The sequence below is a fragment of the Barbus barbus genome (genome assembly GCF_936440315.1).
Source record: "Barbus barbus genome assembly, chromosome: 21".
NCBI lineage: Eukaryota > Metazoa > Chordata > Actinopteri > Cypriniformes > Cyprinidae > Barbus > Barbus barbus.
The window spans coordinates 13,492,138-13,509,045 of record NC_136749.1 but is presented as its reverse complement, the minus strand read 5'-3'; the positions used below and the strand labels follow the sequence as shown (position 1 = coordinate 13,509,045).

The window sequence follows — 16,908 nt, the reverse complement described above, 5'->3', positions numbered from 1 at the left end:
TACAACATGGGCGTTTCGAGGAAGAACACTCTAAATTCGCACATCCTACATTCTTTTTCCTTCTGTCATTATTACATCTGGGTTCTCTCGGTAGTGAATATATTTGATGGAGAAGTGCTTTGACTTATTAAATGGTGCATCAGTTCAGAAGCAGGAGTTTAGGCCTACTGTTCCGGTAGATCAGATACAGAAGAGCGTGCATGCGTGCGCGCGTGCGCGCGTGCGTGTGTGAGGAAAATGCTATTCTAATTTACTCTATTCCACCATTCTTCTGTAAAAGTACAGGTAGCCCAGGTTCTTAGGTGGTTTCTCAGAGGCACAAACTTTCTGATCGTTAAAGATTACCCACCTGAAAGAAGTGACAATGAAAACATTAATACTGAGATGTGAGATGTGATAAGTGATATTGCTGTACAAGAGCTGCATATGAATAATATTTATGATCCTGTTTACAAAATTCACTATTTAATAAATACCACAGAAACGCATACTAATCATCCAGATGAGAGAAGATCCAGTCCACGGCTCGCTCGAGAACATTATTCTACAAACAGAAATTGACAGATTTGAATCTCTTGAAGAAATCGTAAATTAACAAAATGGCCTGTGAAAGGAAGCACAAAGCAGTTGTATCATACTAATCTTCAACCTTAGCAGGTTTCATTCTCTATGTATATTATGAAGTAAACTATTTTTGCTACCTGTTTCCAAAATCTAGGACCATGATTTGTGTGACTTAAATTTGTTTAATGAGAGAATCTCAGAGATGCAACTTCTTGGGTGTCACAATTTTAAAAGCAATGCTTTCTTTTGTTTTTTTTTTGTTTTTATGCTGAGGTAAAACCAATGTCGCAATTGGTTTGCATACAAAATGGGAGACAATATACTTTTGGTATCAGGTCTATGCATCATGTTCATGTTCGCATTCATGTTCGCATTATTGCTCCAACAGTAAATGAGGAGACATGCATAAGTATAAAAGGATTCCATGGCATCAGTGATCAAGTTGTGTTTGATGCCAGTTACAAGATCCTGGATCCTTTGCCAAAATGCCCAAGGCCAACACATGATGCTTGGGTTCTTTTCCAGAGTGCACTGACAGGGTTATTCGAACAAAATTATGTTTGGCCTGGATGTAATCTGCTGGGTAACTTGGGATACCCTTTAAATGCTGGCTTCTCACCCCTTACAGAAGACCACAAGGAGAACAGCAGCTTAATTATAACTACTGGACTGAACTGTAGACAAGATACCAATTTACTTTAATGAGAGCATTCTTCACTACCACTGAGCAAACATACAATACAAAGAGTTTCAGGGAGAGAGTCGATAAGGGACTGCTTTGCTAACTTACATTTTGGGTAAGCAAATCTTGTAGACAATACATAACAATGCACAAATTTGTCATCACACCATTTTATTTGCAAAAATCATATGTACAGTCATCAGTGTTGGGAAGTGTAACTATTTCAATTACTTTATTAAAGTAATGTAACTGATTAGTGATTACATTTGATGGCTTTTTGATTACTTTTCTACATTTCCAACAAATGTTTTCAACTTATAATCATTTTCAAACATTTAAAGCAAGCAGGGTTAACCTTACAGTAGTACTCAACACTGATTACTGTCAGACTTTTAAAATGCTTCATTATTTGATGATATATTTTGAGATCATTCTGAGGTTAAATACAGATTTAAAACCACAACAAGAAATAGTTTAATAGATATGATACTGCTGATTGAAATCAAATTTGCATAGTTATGACAGGAAACACAGGCATCTAAAAAAAAAAAAAAGCATATACATAAACCCAAATAATAAAACAGTTATTGTATAAATGTGTCCTAAACTCCTGAAACATTGGTGTAATTTGGGAAAGAAATCAATTAAATCTGTATGTGGGTGTGTGTGAAAATATTCAGATGTGACACCTTTTGTAATCTTTAACATTTTCATAAGTAACTGTAATTTAATTGCATATCGTTTCTTAGTAACTGTAACTGATAACAGTTAAATTTAGTTTGTAATTAAATTGCGTAGCTCCGTTACTAACACTGACAATCATTGACTGTTCTTTAAAGTTTTCAGTTTTAATGTATAATACTCATTTTGAATTTCCAGCAACTTTATTTGCAAATTGAGCTTTTTTCTCTCAAGAGACTCAATGTCATCCTCAGGGGCTATACTCTGTCCAAACCCTGTGTCTTGTAAGGGAGAAGGCTCATCTGGAGGACACGGAGAGATGTCCTGAGATGATACATTAGAAGATGTGTCAGATGGACTGACTCCAGCATCATCCACACTACATTCACATGCAGAAAATATTAAAGAATGCAAACATGAATCCGATGTTTATTTTTTCCATGTCTATAGATAAGTAACTAATGTCACTTTATAAAAAAGGCTAACACATTAAACTTATTTTCTTCTTACCATCTCTTTAACTCCTTCAGTTTGAGCAGTGCAGGGTCTGGAGCATTTACAGTGCCACAAATGGTACGAATGACCATTCCCAGAATCCGCTCTACTATCTTAGTGATCTCAGACTGAGGATTACATGGAGCGCCTCCACCTATTTGACAAGAAGTCAGCTGCTGACCACATGGAAACAGTCATTTTATATAAAAAAAGGTTTAATAATCCTAAAATAAAATGTACCAGTGGCTAGCATGCTTTCTTTCTATGCTGCAATTTCCTTTGCCAAAACATTGTACCTCCAATTCTCACAATCCCCTGCTGAACGTCATCTGAGAAAATGCCGCATTTACACTCACTCCACTGTTGCCATGCATTTTTTCCTTACTTGTTAAAGTTGGACTGAATTTTCCTCTTATCACCTCCTTCCATTTAAACACTGACTGCACTAGAAGAAGATTTTCTTCTTTGGACCACTTTTCTTTTTGAATCCATTTTTTATGATCTGCAACTTTTAGTCTTTCTTTTATATACAGATATGGGTGCAATTTAGAATGCTGTGATTCATCAGCTTAATTAAATGGCATCACATTTGTCCATTTAATTAATGTGTTGAAACTCATAATTAAAACTGTGCAAAATTGTGGAAAATAAATGCATGCACTATTTCTAATGTTTCTGTACATTGTTAAAATACATTTAAATATTACAGTAATTGTAATGTCTTAAAGCATGAATGAATGGTGTCATGTGGCTGTGACTTCACCGTTGCAGGCTCACTATTGGCTGATTCAGAGGTTGACATCTTTGTAGTCCTTAGTTCACAACACTTAAAGTATCACTTTAGTCAGTACTTAAGAATCAGTCTTAGACTTTGCAGAAAATTGGTTAAGCTTCTTTATAAAAGTCTCCTACTCTTAGACAATTACTACTTTTTACTAAGATTTTTTTTGCTCTCAAGTCAAAGATTAAGACTATTCTTGAGAACATTTCTGAGTAGTTTTATACATATAGGCCCAGACCTAAAATATAAAAAGTGCTGTACAAGAGCTGCATATGAATTATGATAGAGAGAGTTGGAGAGAGAACTTCACTCACTGTTGGTCATTCTTGATGTGCATGGTGTAACATAATTTAAATGTAAAAATAGGGGAAATGAACATGAACAGTTATGTATTGACTGATTGGCCAACAGGCTAATTGATATGGTTCTGATATAAAGTGTGCATCCCTAAGACTGATTTTGTAAAGTTGTGAGGTGTAGCTTTGTTTTACCTGAAGGATTGGAAACAACCGTCAAAGTCGTCTCAACACTTAGACTCACTCCACCCTCAAAATCCACTGTACACACAAACGTCCCTGCATCGCTGGTCTGCACCTGAGAGAATATGTGGGGAAATTACTGTCAACATATAAAAATGGTTCTGTATTGACATGGATGATTCCATGAAGAACCTTTAACATGCATGGAACATTTTCAATTGCACAAATAGTTCTTTATACAGGAAAAGCGTTCTTTAGATTATTAAAAACAGTGTAAAGTATTTTTCATTTAAAATTTAACATTACATTTTTCAATGTAACATCAAAGTTGGTGCTGAGTTGTCCAGTAGTAAAGTTGACTTTTGGTGATTTCTCGCCATTCCAGTGTAAGCCTTTGTCTTCTGTGTTCATCAGGGTTGGGAAAGACACTGTGGGACGGTGGGCAGCCTTCCATTTCCCACCTAAAACACGCTGAGATACACTCTGAGGAAAAGAACAGGGCAGCTCTATGTCGTCCCCTTTAGAAACATTAACAGCTGTGGTCTGAAGACCTGTTGGAGACCCAGACAAATGTCACTGACAGCATGAAATGTGAAGTATTATTGAAATAAATACACTTTCATACTGAATAATAATAACTACTGAGGGACACTAACCAACAACAACAGTCAACGTTACACTGAGCTTCAAGCCATCATTGACTAGACACGTCCACTGGCCTGCCTCTCGTGAAGTCACAGACTTCAGTTGAATTACTTGATTTTTTTCATTATATGTTTCACCATTAGGGGGTCTCTGCCACTGTACTTTAGTATCTGGGTCTCCTGTAATGTCACAGTGCAGCTCTGCATTACTAGACTGCACCAACACTGGACCTGGTTTAACAAAGACTGAGAGAGAAATGGGAGTTAATATGAAAAATACAATAATTTGAAAAATAAATTAGTAAATATATAAAAAATGACAACACTGCTGTCTCTCACCTGACACAACATGCAGAGTGTATGTTTTCCCTGACTGCTTGCAGGAATAGACTCCCTGGTCTTTTGTCTCCAGTCTGAAAACTATCAGCTTGTCTCCATTTAAACGTGCTTTATCGTTAATATGGGTGGAACCTATTAAAATTAAATCAATTACAGTGTGACTCCTCACAAAAGTTCATACTCAAATCAGAATTGTTTGTATTGAAAGGAGAAGAACTGATACCCTTCCGTTTATTTCCACTTCTGGCATTAATGCTAAAGATGAGCTTGTCGTTATATTTCCATTCTATATCACTGTTTGGACCTACTCCACACGCCATGAAAACCTCATCCCCGACTCTCTTATACAACACCTCACATTTCCCACACCATATACACAGTGCTGATGGAGAGAAGGAAGAAGGGTTAAACACAGCAAGAAAGAGAAAGCTGTACAGACTGTTTAAAATAAAATGTTGTACAGTTAATAGTAGTACAATGTAGTACAATAATGCAATGCACTTTATGAATTTATGCTTACCAAGGAGAAAAAAGAGGATCTTGCAAAGTGCCATTTTAAAAAAAAAAAAAATATATATATATATATATATATATATATAGCCTATATAGTCAATGAAAATTAGTTTCTTTTTAAATCAAAAGTCTGGAGATATATTAAGATTTCTTTTCCGTGAGAAAATCCTTACTAATATATTTTTGTTCATAAAACGAGGCATATGCTTTTACAAAGAAAAAAAGAGCAAACCGGAAAAATCATGTGACTACAAACGCAACTCACTTAAATAGCTAAATTTTGTTTCGTTTTCATTCGTTTCGTTTGGTCTAGAAATATTCATGATTTCAACTGATTAACATTAAATTCATATTAAATAAATATATTAGGCCTAGTTTACTTTTAAACTAAACAAACTACCAGCAAAATATAGAATGCCTCCAGATTGTAGGCTACATACTTCACAATGAAATGCCTACAGTAGCCTACAGGCTTTTTAAAAATCTAGGCTAAGCTTTAATGTACTTCTCATGTATATTAACATACGCAAGTTTCCTTTATGAGTTGTAGTGCAAACGAACATTTCTATTTCAATATGCAATACTATTACAGACTGTCATTTACAGGTTAAGATGACACATTTTAAAATCCTCCAAAATCATGTGATTATATTCTAATCTAAAAACATGTATTTGTCGTTTACTTCCAACTCTTAACATTAGCATTCAAAAAAAATGCAAATCAGTCCACAGACACTCATATTACATATTTAATAGCCTATTTAAAACGCAATAAAGTTAACGAAAAGATAAAAAATGAGTATCATGGCTTCAGATCTAATGTTAAACAAATTTTATCTTTTTTTGGTTGTTAAATGCCTCGAGCAGCAAAACTCATTCTGGTACTTATCTTTTTGTCTTAATTTGTCCTGTTTTTATTTAAGAAGCCATTCGTTTATGCAAGTTATGTATTTTTATAGCTGAAAACCCTTCTTTTCATACTCACTTTTGAAGGCTGTTTTATGTTTTTTGAAAAAAAGTCTGGGTATTTAATCCAACTGAAAACCAGCGCGTGCGAGAAACCAGCCCACACTAAAACCTGAACCTGCACAACAAACTGAACTATGAGAGCGGAAGAGAGCAAAAACTGCTTTTTGGAGTGAAACAACCAAAGTAGGGAAGAAAACACCTCTCACATGCAGTTCTCACTGGGAAATCCTTGAAATAATGTCAGATTTGAGAATTAAGCTTATAAAATAGGGTCACAATAAAAAAAAATGTCAGCATTATTACACAAATCAACAAGTGTACATAGCAATTGCACATTAATACAAACATTGGCCTCTCAGTATAGTAAACGTTTATAAATACATAAGCCATGTACATTCATATAAACACAGGACTTTGGCCACTAAATGAGCAGTGAATCATCAGTGGCACTTGAACTTTCTGTTGTTAACCGGATAAGCCTAAATTATCAAATGTCATTTGTGTTGTTTTTACACTTAGAGGTGTTTCATGCTTTTACATTTATCAATACTCTTTCCACTTTCAGTATTGCCAGGAAACGTGCATTCACGTGGGTTACTTTCTGTAACAAACATAAAATGTTTATTACTGCTGACACTGCATTTGGTAAAAAAATTCCTTTATACACATCTACAAGCAATTCACAGAGTTAGAAGAAACATTTCTTTATTTATTTTAAAGCAAAAAGAATTCTTTCCTCCCCCCAAAAAGGAGAACAAAACATAAGGAAAAAGTGAAACCACACAATACCTTTTGCATTCATTTTTTAAATTTAAAATGGCAATATATAATATTTAGCTTTTTTTTGTTTGTTTTGTTATTTAGTGACATTTACTTGCCATTAAACATTTGCAGAAACATTCTGGAACACATAAAGGGAAGGAAGGTGGAGCTTAGCTCTAAAAGCGAAGACGTCACAATAGCCACTATCCAATCAGGGGGAGGCACGAAGGAGACTAGTGTGTTTGTGTGTGTGTTTGGTAAGGCGTTGTACAACATGGGCGTTTCGAGTAAGAACACTCAAATCCTACATCTCATTTTATTTCCTTCTGTCATTATTACATCTGGGTTCTCTCGGTAGTGAATATATTTGATGGAGAAGTGCTTTGACTTAAATGGTGCATCAGTTCAGAAGCAGGAGTCTGGACCTACTGTTCCAGTAGATCAGATACAGAAGAGCGTGCATTCGTGCGCGCGTGTGTGCGTGTGAGGAAAATGCTACTGTAGTTTACTCTATTCCACCACTCTTCTGTAAAAGTACAGGTAGCCCAGGTCCTTAGGTGGTTTCTCAGAGGCACAAACTTTCTGATCGTTAAAGATTACCCACCTGAAAGAAGCAAAGTGACAATGAAAACATTAATACTGAGAAAAAGTGATATTGCTGTACAAGATCTGCATATGAACAACGATAGAGAGAGATGGAGAAAGAACTTCACTCACTGTTGGTCCTTCTTGATGTGGCAGACATAATGACCACACATTGTGCTCGTTCCCATGTGACTGATGAATGCAAAAAGCTCATACTCTTCAGGACAAAAGAATGGGAAAGATTAGAAGAGCACAAAATATTTATCACCATTTAATAAATACCAAAAGAAACACATACTTCCTGGTCCATCACGGACACGCGGTCCTGGAGGGGGTTCCCGACTGGCTTCACTTCCTCCCTCTGAGCGTCCACCTTCAGACACATCCATAGATTCCAGATCATCCAGATGAGAAAAGATCCAGTCCACGGCTCGCTCGAGAACATTATTCTACAAATAGAGAAATTGACAGATAGGACTTGAATCATCAATCTTCAATTAACAAAATGGCCTGTGAAAAGAAGCACAAAGCAGTTGTAACATACGTCATCCTTAAAAGGTTTCATTCTCTATTTATATTATGAAGTTTACAATTTTTACTACCCGTTACCAAAATTTAGGACCATGATTTGTGTCACTTTAATGCTTTAACCAGAGAATCTCAGTGATGCCACCTCTTGGGTGTCACAATTTTAAATGAAATGTTAAATTTTTTACACTGAGGTAAAATGTATGCAATGTAGCATAATGAGGGACAATACACTTTTAGTATCAGGCCTATGAATCAATAAAACTTTTCGTATCCCTCGGGTTAAGAGAGACAGTTTAGGTGTCTCACCGTAGCTCTGAGAGCGCGAGTGGCCTGGTCTCGACTGAATCCCATAGAAACAATAGTTGCTAGATGTTCCTCAGGTAGACTCTCTGTGGGTGTGGTGCCAGGAGCAGAACTAGATCCAGGCAACACTAAAGGTGCTGAGAAATCTAGAGAAGATCACAGGAAATTTTACTGGAAATCTGCATACTACTTTAATTGCTTTTCTCAGCTGACACACATGAGCGTATTTACCAGGGTCTTCCATGTGTCCCATCACCCAGTTCATAGCAGCATCAATGCCAGTGTTGCCTGTGTAGTACACGGCCTTTCGGCAGGCCTCCAGAGGAAAACCCATCTCACACAGCTGAGACACTGTGGAGTCGTCCAACACTGGAGCTGAGAGACATACAGAGAGAGAGTGCTCTACAGACATGTTTTGATATCAATATTTCCAGGTATAATTACACATTATTAATTAAAAATTAAACCCATGCTTAAAGGAATAGTTCACCCAAAAATGAAAATTAGCTAAAGATTGTCTCATCCTCAGATCACCCAAGATGAAGAGGAGTTTAATTCTTCATCAGAACTGATTTGGAGAACTTTAGCATTACATGACTTACATCACCTCTGCAGTAAATGAGTGCTATCAGAATGAGTTCAAACAGTTGGTAAAAACGTCACAATAATCCACAAAATGACTCCAGTCCATCTATTAACATCTTGTAAAGTGAAAAGTTGCACATTTGTAAGAAACAAATCAATCATTAAGACATTTTCTTCAGTGAAAAAGTAATCTCATCTGAATCGGGAAACAAATATGCACAAAACAAGCACCATTTAAAAGTGAAAACGGTTCAAAACAGTTCTAACAAAATATGCTGGCAAATGTGAGAGGACAACAGGGGATGGAATTTTTCACTGGAGGAAGCATTATTATGGATAATGGACAGCTATTTGTTTTACAATTAAATTAATACATTAATGAAGGATTTGTTTCTTCCAAACATACAGCTATTCACTTCCTAAGATGTTAATTGATGGACTGGAGTCATGTGGATTATTGTGATGTTTTTATCAGCTGTTTGAACGGTCATTCTGACGGCACCCATTCACTGCAGAGGATCCACTGGTGAGCAAGTGTTGTAATGCTGAATTACAAATTCTCTCCAAATCTGAAAATTTGCTGAAAATGTACTCACCCGTCTTCATCGGATCATTTTTAGGTGAACTGTTCCTTTAAATCCTAAATAAGTTACATTCAATTGAAAACTAAACATTAACACTAACTAGGGCTCTATGAGATATAATTTATATAGATAGCAAATAAAGATTTTAAACAAATTAATATAATAAAAATAAAATAGACACTGTAAACAAAGAAGAAAGCAAAGGAAAAAGAAAGAATGAGAGACGGGCTTAAGTAACAGACAGATGCAGTTGGAAAGAGGAGAAAAGACAGACTGACACAGCAGTGGGGAGTAGAGAGAGTCGTCCTCCTCGTTGCCGTGGGAACCCAGGATACCTTTAACCTCCACATCAGGGGTCATGAGAGGAGGTGGAGCCACCTCTGGCAGAAGCTCCTCCCCTGGCTGCTGTCCCATAGCACGGAGCGCGCTCAGATCCAGTGTGTCAGGAACATCAATGCTCACATCTATTAAAATAATTACAAGAGTATATTAATATTCAGACTAGGGCTGTCAACCTATTAACAGAACAATTTTAAATGATGTAATTATTTGTGCAAAATAAACACGTTACATTCACAAACAGCCAAAAAATATATAAATTCACCTAGTTTTTTAGGAACCCAATCCAGGCCGAAGGTGAATTTCTTAATTTGGATGACAAGATGGTCAGGAAATGAAGCAAAGCGAGTGGTCCTAAGAGACAAAGATATAAAGACACTATTACAAACAGAAGGAAACCAAAGACTAATTGAGATTTAAATGAGTATTATTATTATTACTTTGTGGCAGTGGTTTTAGCTTGCACTGCAGAGCTCCAGAAGTCTGTGAGTGTTTCCGGTTCGCTAAGAGCAGCCAAACAGGCAGCAAATGGGATTTGAGCACGTGGTGCGGCAGGGGGAGGGGCTCCAGATGACTCCTCCTCCTCCCGACGACGCTCTGCTTCTTGTAGCTCCTCTGATAAACAGAAAGAGATGATGACAAATGAGAGGAAGGATAATACGTATTGGATACACAGAAGCATACTATGAGTGTCTAACCCATATTAGTCGCCTGGTCCATGGGAACGGGCAGCTGGACTATGTAGTCCACTCGTTGGGTATATTTGGCCTTTTGTGACTGCTGGCATACGATCTTCTCCTCCACCAGGAAGCGGAAAGCTTCTGAGGGATTCATGCCAGACCGACAGTTCCTCTGACCAAAATAAATAAAAGGCAAAGTGAGTGAAAGCAAAAGTAAGTAGTGTAAAACAGAGACAGCAAGAGAAAATCATCATTACCTCCACCATATTTATAAAGTGAAGAAGAAACTCCTGCGCATCCTGCTGCCGATTGGTAGAGAACTCAGGGTGGCCTCGTCCAACCAGAGCTTTAAACATGCGAGGTGCTATGCCAACCTGGTCACCCTGTACAAAGAAAACCATATTTATAAATGGACTTTCCTGAACAAGCAAAATGCATTTCTGAATTTTCTTGCAAAAATGGTCACATTCCGTTCAAAATCTATTAATGAATGATTTAAAAAAATTTAATGAACGAGACTGTGTGTACATACCCTGGGTTCAGCGGAGGTACTGGGGTCATCACCGGGGTCAGGGGCCGGCTTAGAGTACTCTCCTGAAAGAAGGCCATAACCCAGCTTTGCTCTGATTTTAAAGAGTGGAAATGAAGGAAGAAAGATACAAATTTTGGTTGCTTTATAAAAACAGTGTTTGAGCTCTTTGATACAATCAAAGCAGTTAATCGAGCTGATAAAATGTAAAAACTGTAACTTGAATGCAATGTAAGTCGCTTTGGATAAAAGAGCATAATGCATAAATGTAAATGTAAATGTAATCGTGTTTTTCCCCCCATTTCTTTCAGGTAATAGGGAGAATTGATGTATGGCGACATCTGCTGGATATATGATATTACTGAAACTCCTGCAGTTCTATCAGGACTGAAGAGTTCAGCCTGGCATGAAAATTTCTATCTTCATTTTATCACTTTCATGTTGTTTTAAAGGGGTGGTTGATTGTGATTTCACTTTTTTTAACGTTAGTTATTGTGTAATGTTGCTGTTTGAGCATAAACAATAATTGCAAAGTTGCAGCTCTGAAAGTTCAACGCAAACAGAGATATCGTCTTTTAAAATTCTTGCAGTTCAATGCTTACAAAAAAGGCTCGTAGGGACTACAACGAGTTACTTCCCGGAGCTGTTACATCACGAACCCAGATTAACCCTGCCCCTGGGAACACGCAACAAAGAGGGCAGGGCCATGCTGTGCTGCTCTAAAGTAGAGGAAGAGAAAACGAGGGGTGCACGTAAAAATCTATTCATATTTGAATCGCGATTCTGTCTTAATGATTCTAATGGACACACAACTTTCCAAATCAATGTTCTAAACCAGCAGTAATCAATCCTGTTCCTCGCATCTCCCTGCTCTGCATCTCTCTCTCTCCCTCATTCACATCATCAGCTCAGTGAATACACAGCTATGAGAAACGTTATACATGGACGTACTGACGTTTAGACAAGCACTAGTGGCGGTTCAGCCAATCACAACATACTGGGGCACCTAACCAATCACACATTTCTGAGGGAGGGGCTTCATAAAAGCAGGAAATGATCAGCGCGTTTATCAGAGAAGATGTGGAATCAAGGTAAATTATGTGAAAAATAATGCATTTAAAAAAACACGAAGCATCAACACATGTTAGACTGCACCCCATAAACACAATCAAGCCCAGAAAAAAAAACAAAAAAACCAGTCAACCACCCCTTTAAACCTGTATGACTCACTCTCTGCTGTGGAACATGACACTGTTCATAAAACTTGTACTGCTCTATATTCTAGGCTTTCTTAAGTCGTGTCAGAAACAGACCATAATTTGTGCATATTTAAACATTGGGCATCAAGATATATTTGACACCAGTGATTAGAAATGCCCCCTGTATTGTATAACCAAAATGGCTTGCCAAGTTTAAATACATGAAAGGGCAATTTGAAAGCTACTTAAGAGAACAACATTTTGGGGGTGAACAATCTCTTTTAGACTAAAGTTTACTAGAGTTTATGGGACAGGTACTCACACTTGAGTCTTAAAATCCTGGGAAGGGTCACTGGGCGCCTCGTTAAAGATCTTGTCGATGTTGGAAACATATCTGAGTATCAATGAGAGAAAGAGGAAATTATGCATTTAGAGAATAGATTTCAGCAGCAGTCGTTCTTTATAAACATAAAAATACACAAAACATCCATGTGTAATACACACGTACACCACCATTCAAATGTACGGGGTCAGTACGTCATTGAAAGAAGTCTCTTATGCTCACTTAGGCTGCATTTATCTGCATGAAGTAATATTATGAAATATTACAACTCAATTTAGTTTGAGTGTTCAGCAGCCATTACTCAAGTCAGTGTCACATGATCGTTCAGAAATAATTCTAATATGCTGATTTGGTGCTTATTACCAGTGTCGCAAACTGTTGAGCTGCTTAATATTTATTTTTTATTCATTCCCTTCAATGAATATAAAGTTAAAAAAACAGCACTTATTTGAAGCAGAAATCTTCTGTAACAGTCTCTTTTGACTAATTTAATGCTGAATAATTCCTCTAAATTCTACTGACCCCAAATATTTAAATTGTAGCGATTATAGATATGTGGTTGAAATATTGCTGAATCATCATGACAAAAACTCTAGAACCACACAAACATTCTGAGAGGCACTTACTTGGTCTGGAAGTCTGGGATGGTGAAGAGCACTTGCATGACAGAGTTGAGGTAGCAGCTGTTTCCCAGGTTCTTCATACCGGTGAGCCCTGGGCCCCACAGGGGCCTCAGAGTGGTACCTGACTCCTGAATCACCTCCCACTCTCCCACACGCTGGTTCACTGCGATCTCCAGCTCAGTCATGGTTCTTTCCGTCTAACAAAGAGAGAGGGAAACACTAAAAAACAGCTTCTTAATCTTAAACAGTTTAAGAAGAGATTTTTGAGATGACCGTACCTTTTCCATAGTCATCATATCGATGCCAAAGTGAGAAAGGTGTTCTGGAAGCTTAGAGTCTAATACCATATCATCTTCATCATATGAATAGACATCTGCAGAGACAAATATACAGCCCTAGTTAACAGTAAAGTATTAAAAACTTTACTGGCTTGAAATATTCAACGTCAGCGTGATTTAATTCGATTTTGTGCGATGATCTCACCTGCTCCGTCAGGTGTTATTGTGCCAAGTTTGACAGCCAATGGGTATCCAATCTGCTGGTAGTACAGGAGGGCATGGTTATTCCCCCCTGAGCCATCAAAATATCTCCTCCCACACAAAATCTTCCCGTCTGTCAGATTCATCCACAGGTTTTCCTGTAGGTTACAGACCTCACACTTCCAGCCACTGAAAGAAAGATGGAAGTATGTAAATGTAAATAATCACTTACTCTAACTTTCTCCTGAGCTTAGCTGTACATGTCAAATGTGTCTACAACATTCACACATGTATGTACCTCGGAGGGATTTTGACCCCATTGTCGAGTTGTTTAAGTTCAGCTGCGTATTTTGACTCCTGTCGCACTTCTCCATCCCACTGCTGCACCTGCAAAGCGTGTGACACTGAGTCTGCTGCCTGCAGCCCTGCCATCGACAGAGACACCTGCAAACGTGAACGACACCAAAACAGCCAATCAAAGTCTGCTCTGTTATAAAGTATAAAGCATTCACTTAATTATGACTATGTTAATACATAGTGGAAGCTAATTTTTTGAAAAATACAATAAAATGTGACGCACCCGTTCCCGAACAACATCTGGCATGGAGGCTAGATCCTCTGATGTCACTTCCTGTCGGCCTGGGAACAGAACCACCTTGACCTCTTCCTCATACTGCTCCTGCTCAACATCAAACCCTCCCTCAATCCCTGCAAGAAACACATGCAAACTCTGCAGCCTTTTACATTTTATAAAAGAAACTTGCAACACAAAACTGAGAAAATTCAAATGTATGCAGGTGTTTACCGATGGCTAGTCTTGTGGGCTTCTTTTTCGGAGGGTCACCTGATCCAGAATTGTTTTCATCCTCCTTCTGTTACACAGACAAGGTTAGTCTATATTTGCCATGAATCAGCATATTAAATTCAGTGATATTACATCAAAATATAATATCTTAAAATATTTTCTTTAATACCATGTGTAACATTTCTTCAAAGCATTTTCTTATATCATATTAGTCTGCAAAGACATAAATAAGCCATGCATATACTGATTTCCAGAAAATGCCTTGAGTGCCAGAGAGTTTGGACCAAAAGACAAAAGTTCACGATCTTTGGTTCTATCCATAAGTTGCTTATTGGATTTTGATATGTGGGCGTGGCACTCAAAAGAGGAGACAGATGAATGTGAGATTGCAAGATTAAATGATTGGAGAACTTCTGTACATGACAACAAAGAAAAGTCTGTCGAGGTCATTGAGGATAAAACATCTTTAAAAATTAAGCATAAGCATAGACTAACTCAGGTCCTCTGCAGTGTTTTATGGAAGTGGGTGGGCACTCTTTTGACATGTTTCACTGGTGTGATTCTGGAATTGGTGGAAATTTCTTTAGAGAATCATGGGTAATGTAGTTTTTAACCAGGAATTCCCTGAATTAAAATATCAGTTGAAATAGTCTGGGCTGATGGCTTCAACAAAAGCATATATATCATTGATAACTTTTTTGCTCGCAGATGGTCAGGCTTTAATAGTTTATAAATTGTTAAAAACCAATTTCCCTATGTAAAAAATAAAAGGGATTTTAACTTCCAGAACAACATATAGCTGTTTGTCCCACCCAAGACAGGCTGAACCAATGGCGTGAGTTTGGGGGGTGAATTATTAGTTTGTCTGGCCAATGAAAGACAGAAGGAGTGTCCAGGAAACCTGTTTGACGCCCATCATTTTTCTGTTTGGAGACTTCAAATATTTACGAATGTTTAATTAAACCATGCATGATTATTATGTATAAATGCACAGAATGAAGCGTCACGTGTTTCTGTGCTTACCTGTGTTTTCCGAGTCCGAGTGATGTGCAGGTAAGCTCTCTGGCCGGTTTTGGCGTGGTGTCTCTCTACATACTTACTTCCAAAGCCGAGAAAGCTGTTCATGCAGACATACAAGCCTCCCTCACTCTCCTGAAACAAAAGGAAATAATTGTTTGAACGACATAGTGTTGGTCAGCAGCACCATGCATTGATCACTGAATCACACAGACTAACCCAGGAAAGAAACTCTGCAGCTACTAGCTCATGTTAGCATTATAACTAGCTCACAGCTAGCTAAAGTAGCATACATAAGCTGATAATTTAAGGCTGAATCAAGGGAAATTAGTTGTTTAATCAAGATGTGACCAAAGAGTGCAGAGTCAACATTACGATGATGACTCGCTTGACATAATGAAGGAAAAATAGTGCAGACTCAATGAGCGCTAGTTAGCAAACATCACAGCTCCTGGCAAGACCAAAGCAAAACAGCAACCTTACGCAAATAAAAGACATAAAAATAAATCCCTAAAGTGCGCGATGACTGCTGAACTCACCGGGCTGGAGAATGAGAAGGCGCACTCGTCTTTGTGAACACGATCTCCGGGCCTCGGAACCCGAATCGTAGAGAGAACCGACATCAATATATCGCTAACCTCCGTCATTTTCTGGCTAAACACGATTGACCTTCACACGCGTGCCCGCCTGGGTTTTTTGGCCCCCGCTCCTGTAATGCAGTCTGCTTGAAGTCTCTAACAGCCCCCTTCTTTCTCTCAGTTGCCCCTCAATGAAAAGCTGCTGCTGCTGATCCAGTGTTTCATTCGAGGCCAGGGGCGCTGCACGCATTACAGCCGCAAGTGTTTGACCGTAAAGCGACAAAACTGCGCGCATACTTGTTTTACCATCCTTATTTAATTTTGACATAAAATACTAATATGAGCATTAGCGCAATGTATTTCACGCACGAATTATATTGTTTAATGCAGTATAGCAAACATGACATAACAATTACTTTATTTAGCAGTTCACCACTGAAGAGAAATAAACCTTTATTGTAATTCTCATGTATTTTGTGTATTACGGTGAAATGGAAGGAAGCCATGACACTTGTCAAAATGAGAAAGCGGAATTTTTTACCTCGTGTAAATAACAATACTGGCCTCATGCGGCTGGGAGTGTAAGTAGTAAGAAGTAGGCTAATGGTTTATCAAATATATGAATGGTGTTGCTTTGGGTTAAGTGTAAACGATTACTGGTTATCCTGTAAATGTTTTTTGGATTTTATCCTAATAGATTTAGCTTGTATCTTACAACAAAACAATGAAAGTAAATACTTGGAGAATTCCTAGTAACACATAAGTTCTAACTAAATTAGGAGATATCACATAATCTTGTTTTTATATAAACTAATTATG

At 37.7% G+C, this 16,908-nt stretch overlaps 2 protein-coding genes across 3 annotated transcripts; both read right to left on the bottom strand.

The window, feature by feature from the left end:
- Positions 1–1,240: 1,240 nt before the first annotated feature.
- Positions 1,241–5,219, bottom strand: LOC306887797 (contactin-1-like; the record flags this gene model as incomplete). The annotated part of the gene is made up of 8 exons (XM_079445810.1): positions 1,241–2,306; positions 2,438–2,576; positions 3,695–3,797; positions 3,989–4,233; positions 4,339–4,572; positions 4,666–4,797; positions 4,889–5,047; positions 5,186–5,219. The coding sequence occupies 8 exons, from the start codon at positions 5,217–5,219 to the stop codon at positions 2,066–2,068; spliced, it is 1,287 nt and encodes a 428-aa protein (XP_079301936.1). The 3' UTR covers positions 1,241–2,065.
- A 969-nt stretch (positions 5,220–6,188) lies between these two features.
- Positions 6,189–16,362, bottom strand: LOC306887456 (ubiquitin carboxyl-terminal hydrolase 5-like). Of its 2 annotated transcripts, none has more exons than XM_079445190.1 (20): positions 16,051–16,335; positions 15,518–15,646; positions 14,495–14,561; positions 14,270–14,397; positions 13,988–14,133; positions 13,694–13,878; positions 13,489–13,583; positions 13,214–13,407; positions 12,567–12,638; positions 11,049–11,139; positions 10,774–10,899; positions 10,535–10,688; positions 10,277–10,451; positions 10,102–10,190; positions 9,833–9,961; positions 8,560–8,703; positions 8,332–8,474; positions 7,793–7,943; positions 7,627–7,711; positions 6,189–7,513 (listed from the first exon to the last, which is right to left on the bottom strand). In XM_079445190.1, exons 1-20 carry the CDS (start codon positions 16,156–16,158, stop codon positions 7,420–7,422), a joined length of 2,505 nt encoding a protein of 834 aa, XP_079301316.1. In that variant the 5' UTR covers positions 16,159–16,335; the 3' UTR covers positions 6,189–7,419. The 2 variants fall into 2 exon arrangements, with proteins under 2 accessions (XP_079301316.1, XP_079301315.1); XM_079445189.1 differs by having other exon boundaries at positions 6,497–7,513; positions 9,776–9,961; positions 16,051–16,362.
- Positions 16,363–16,908: the final 546 nt, after the last annotated feature.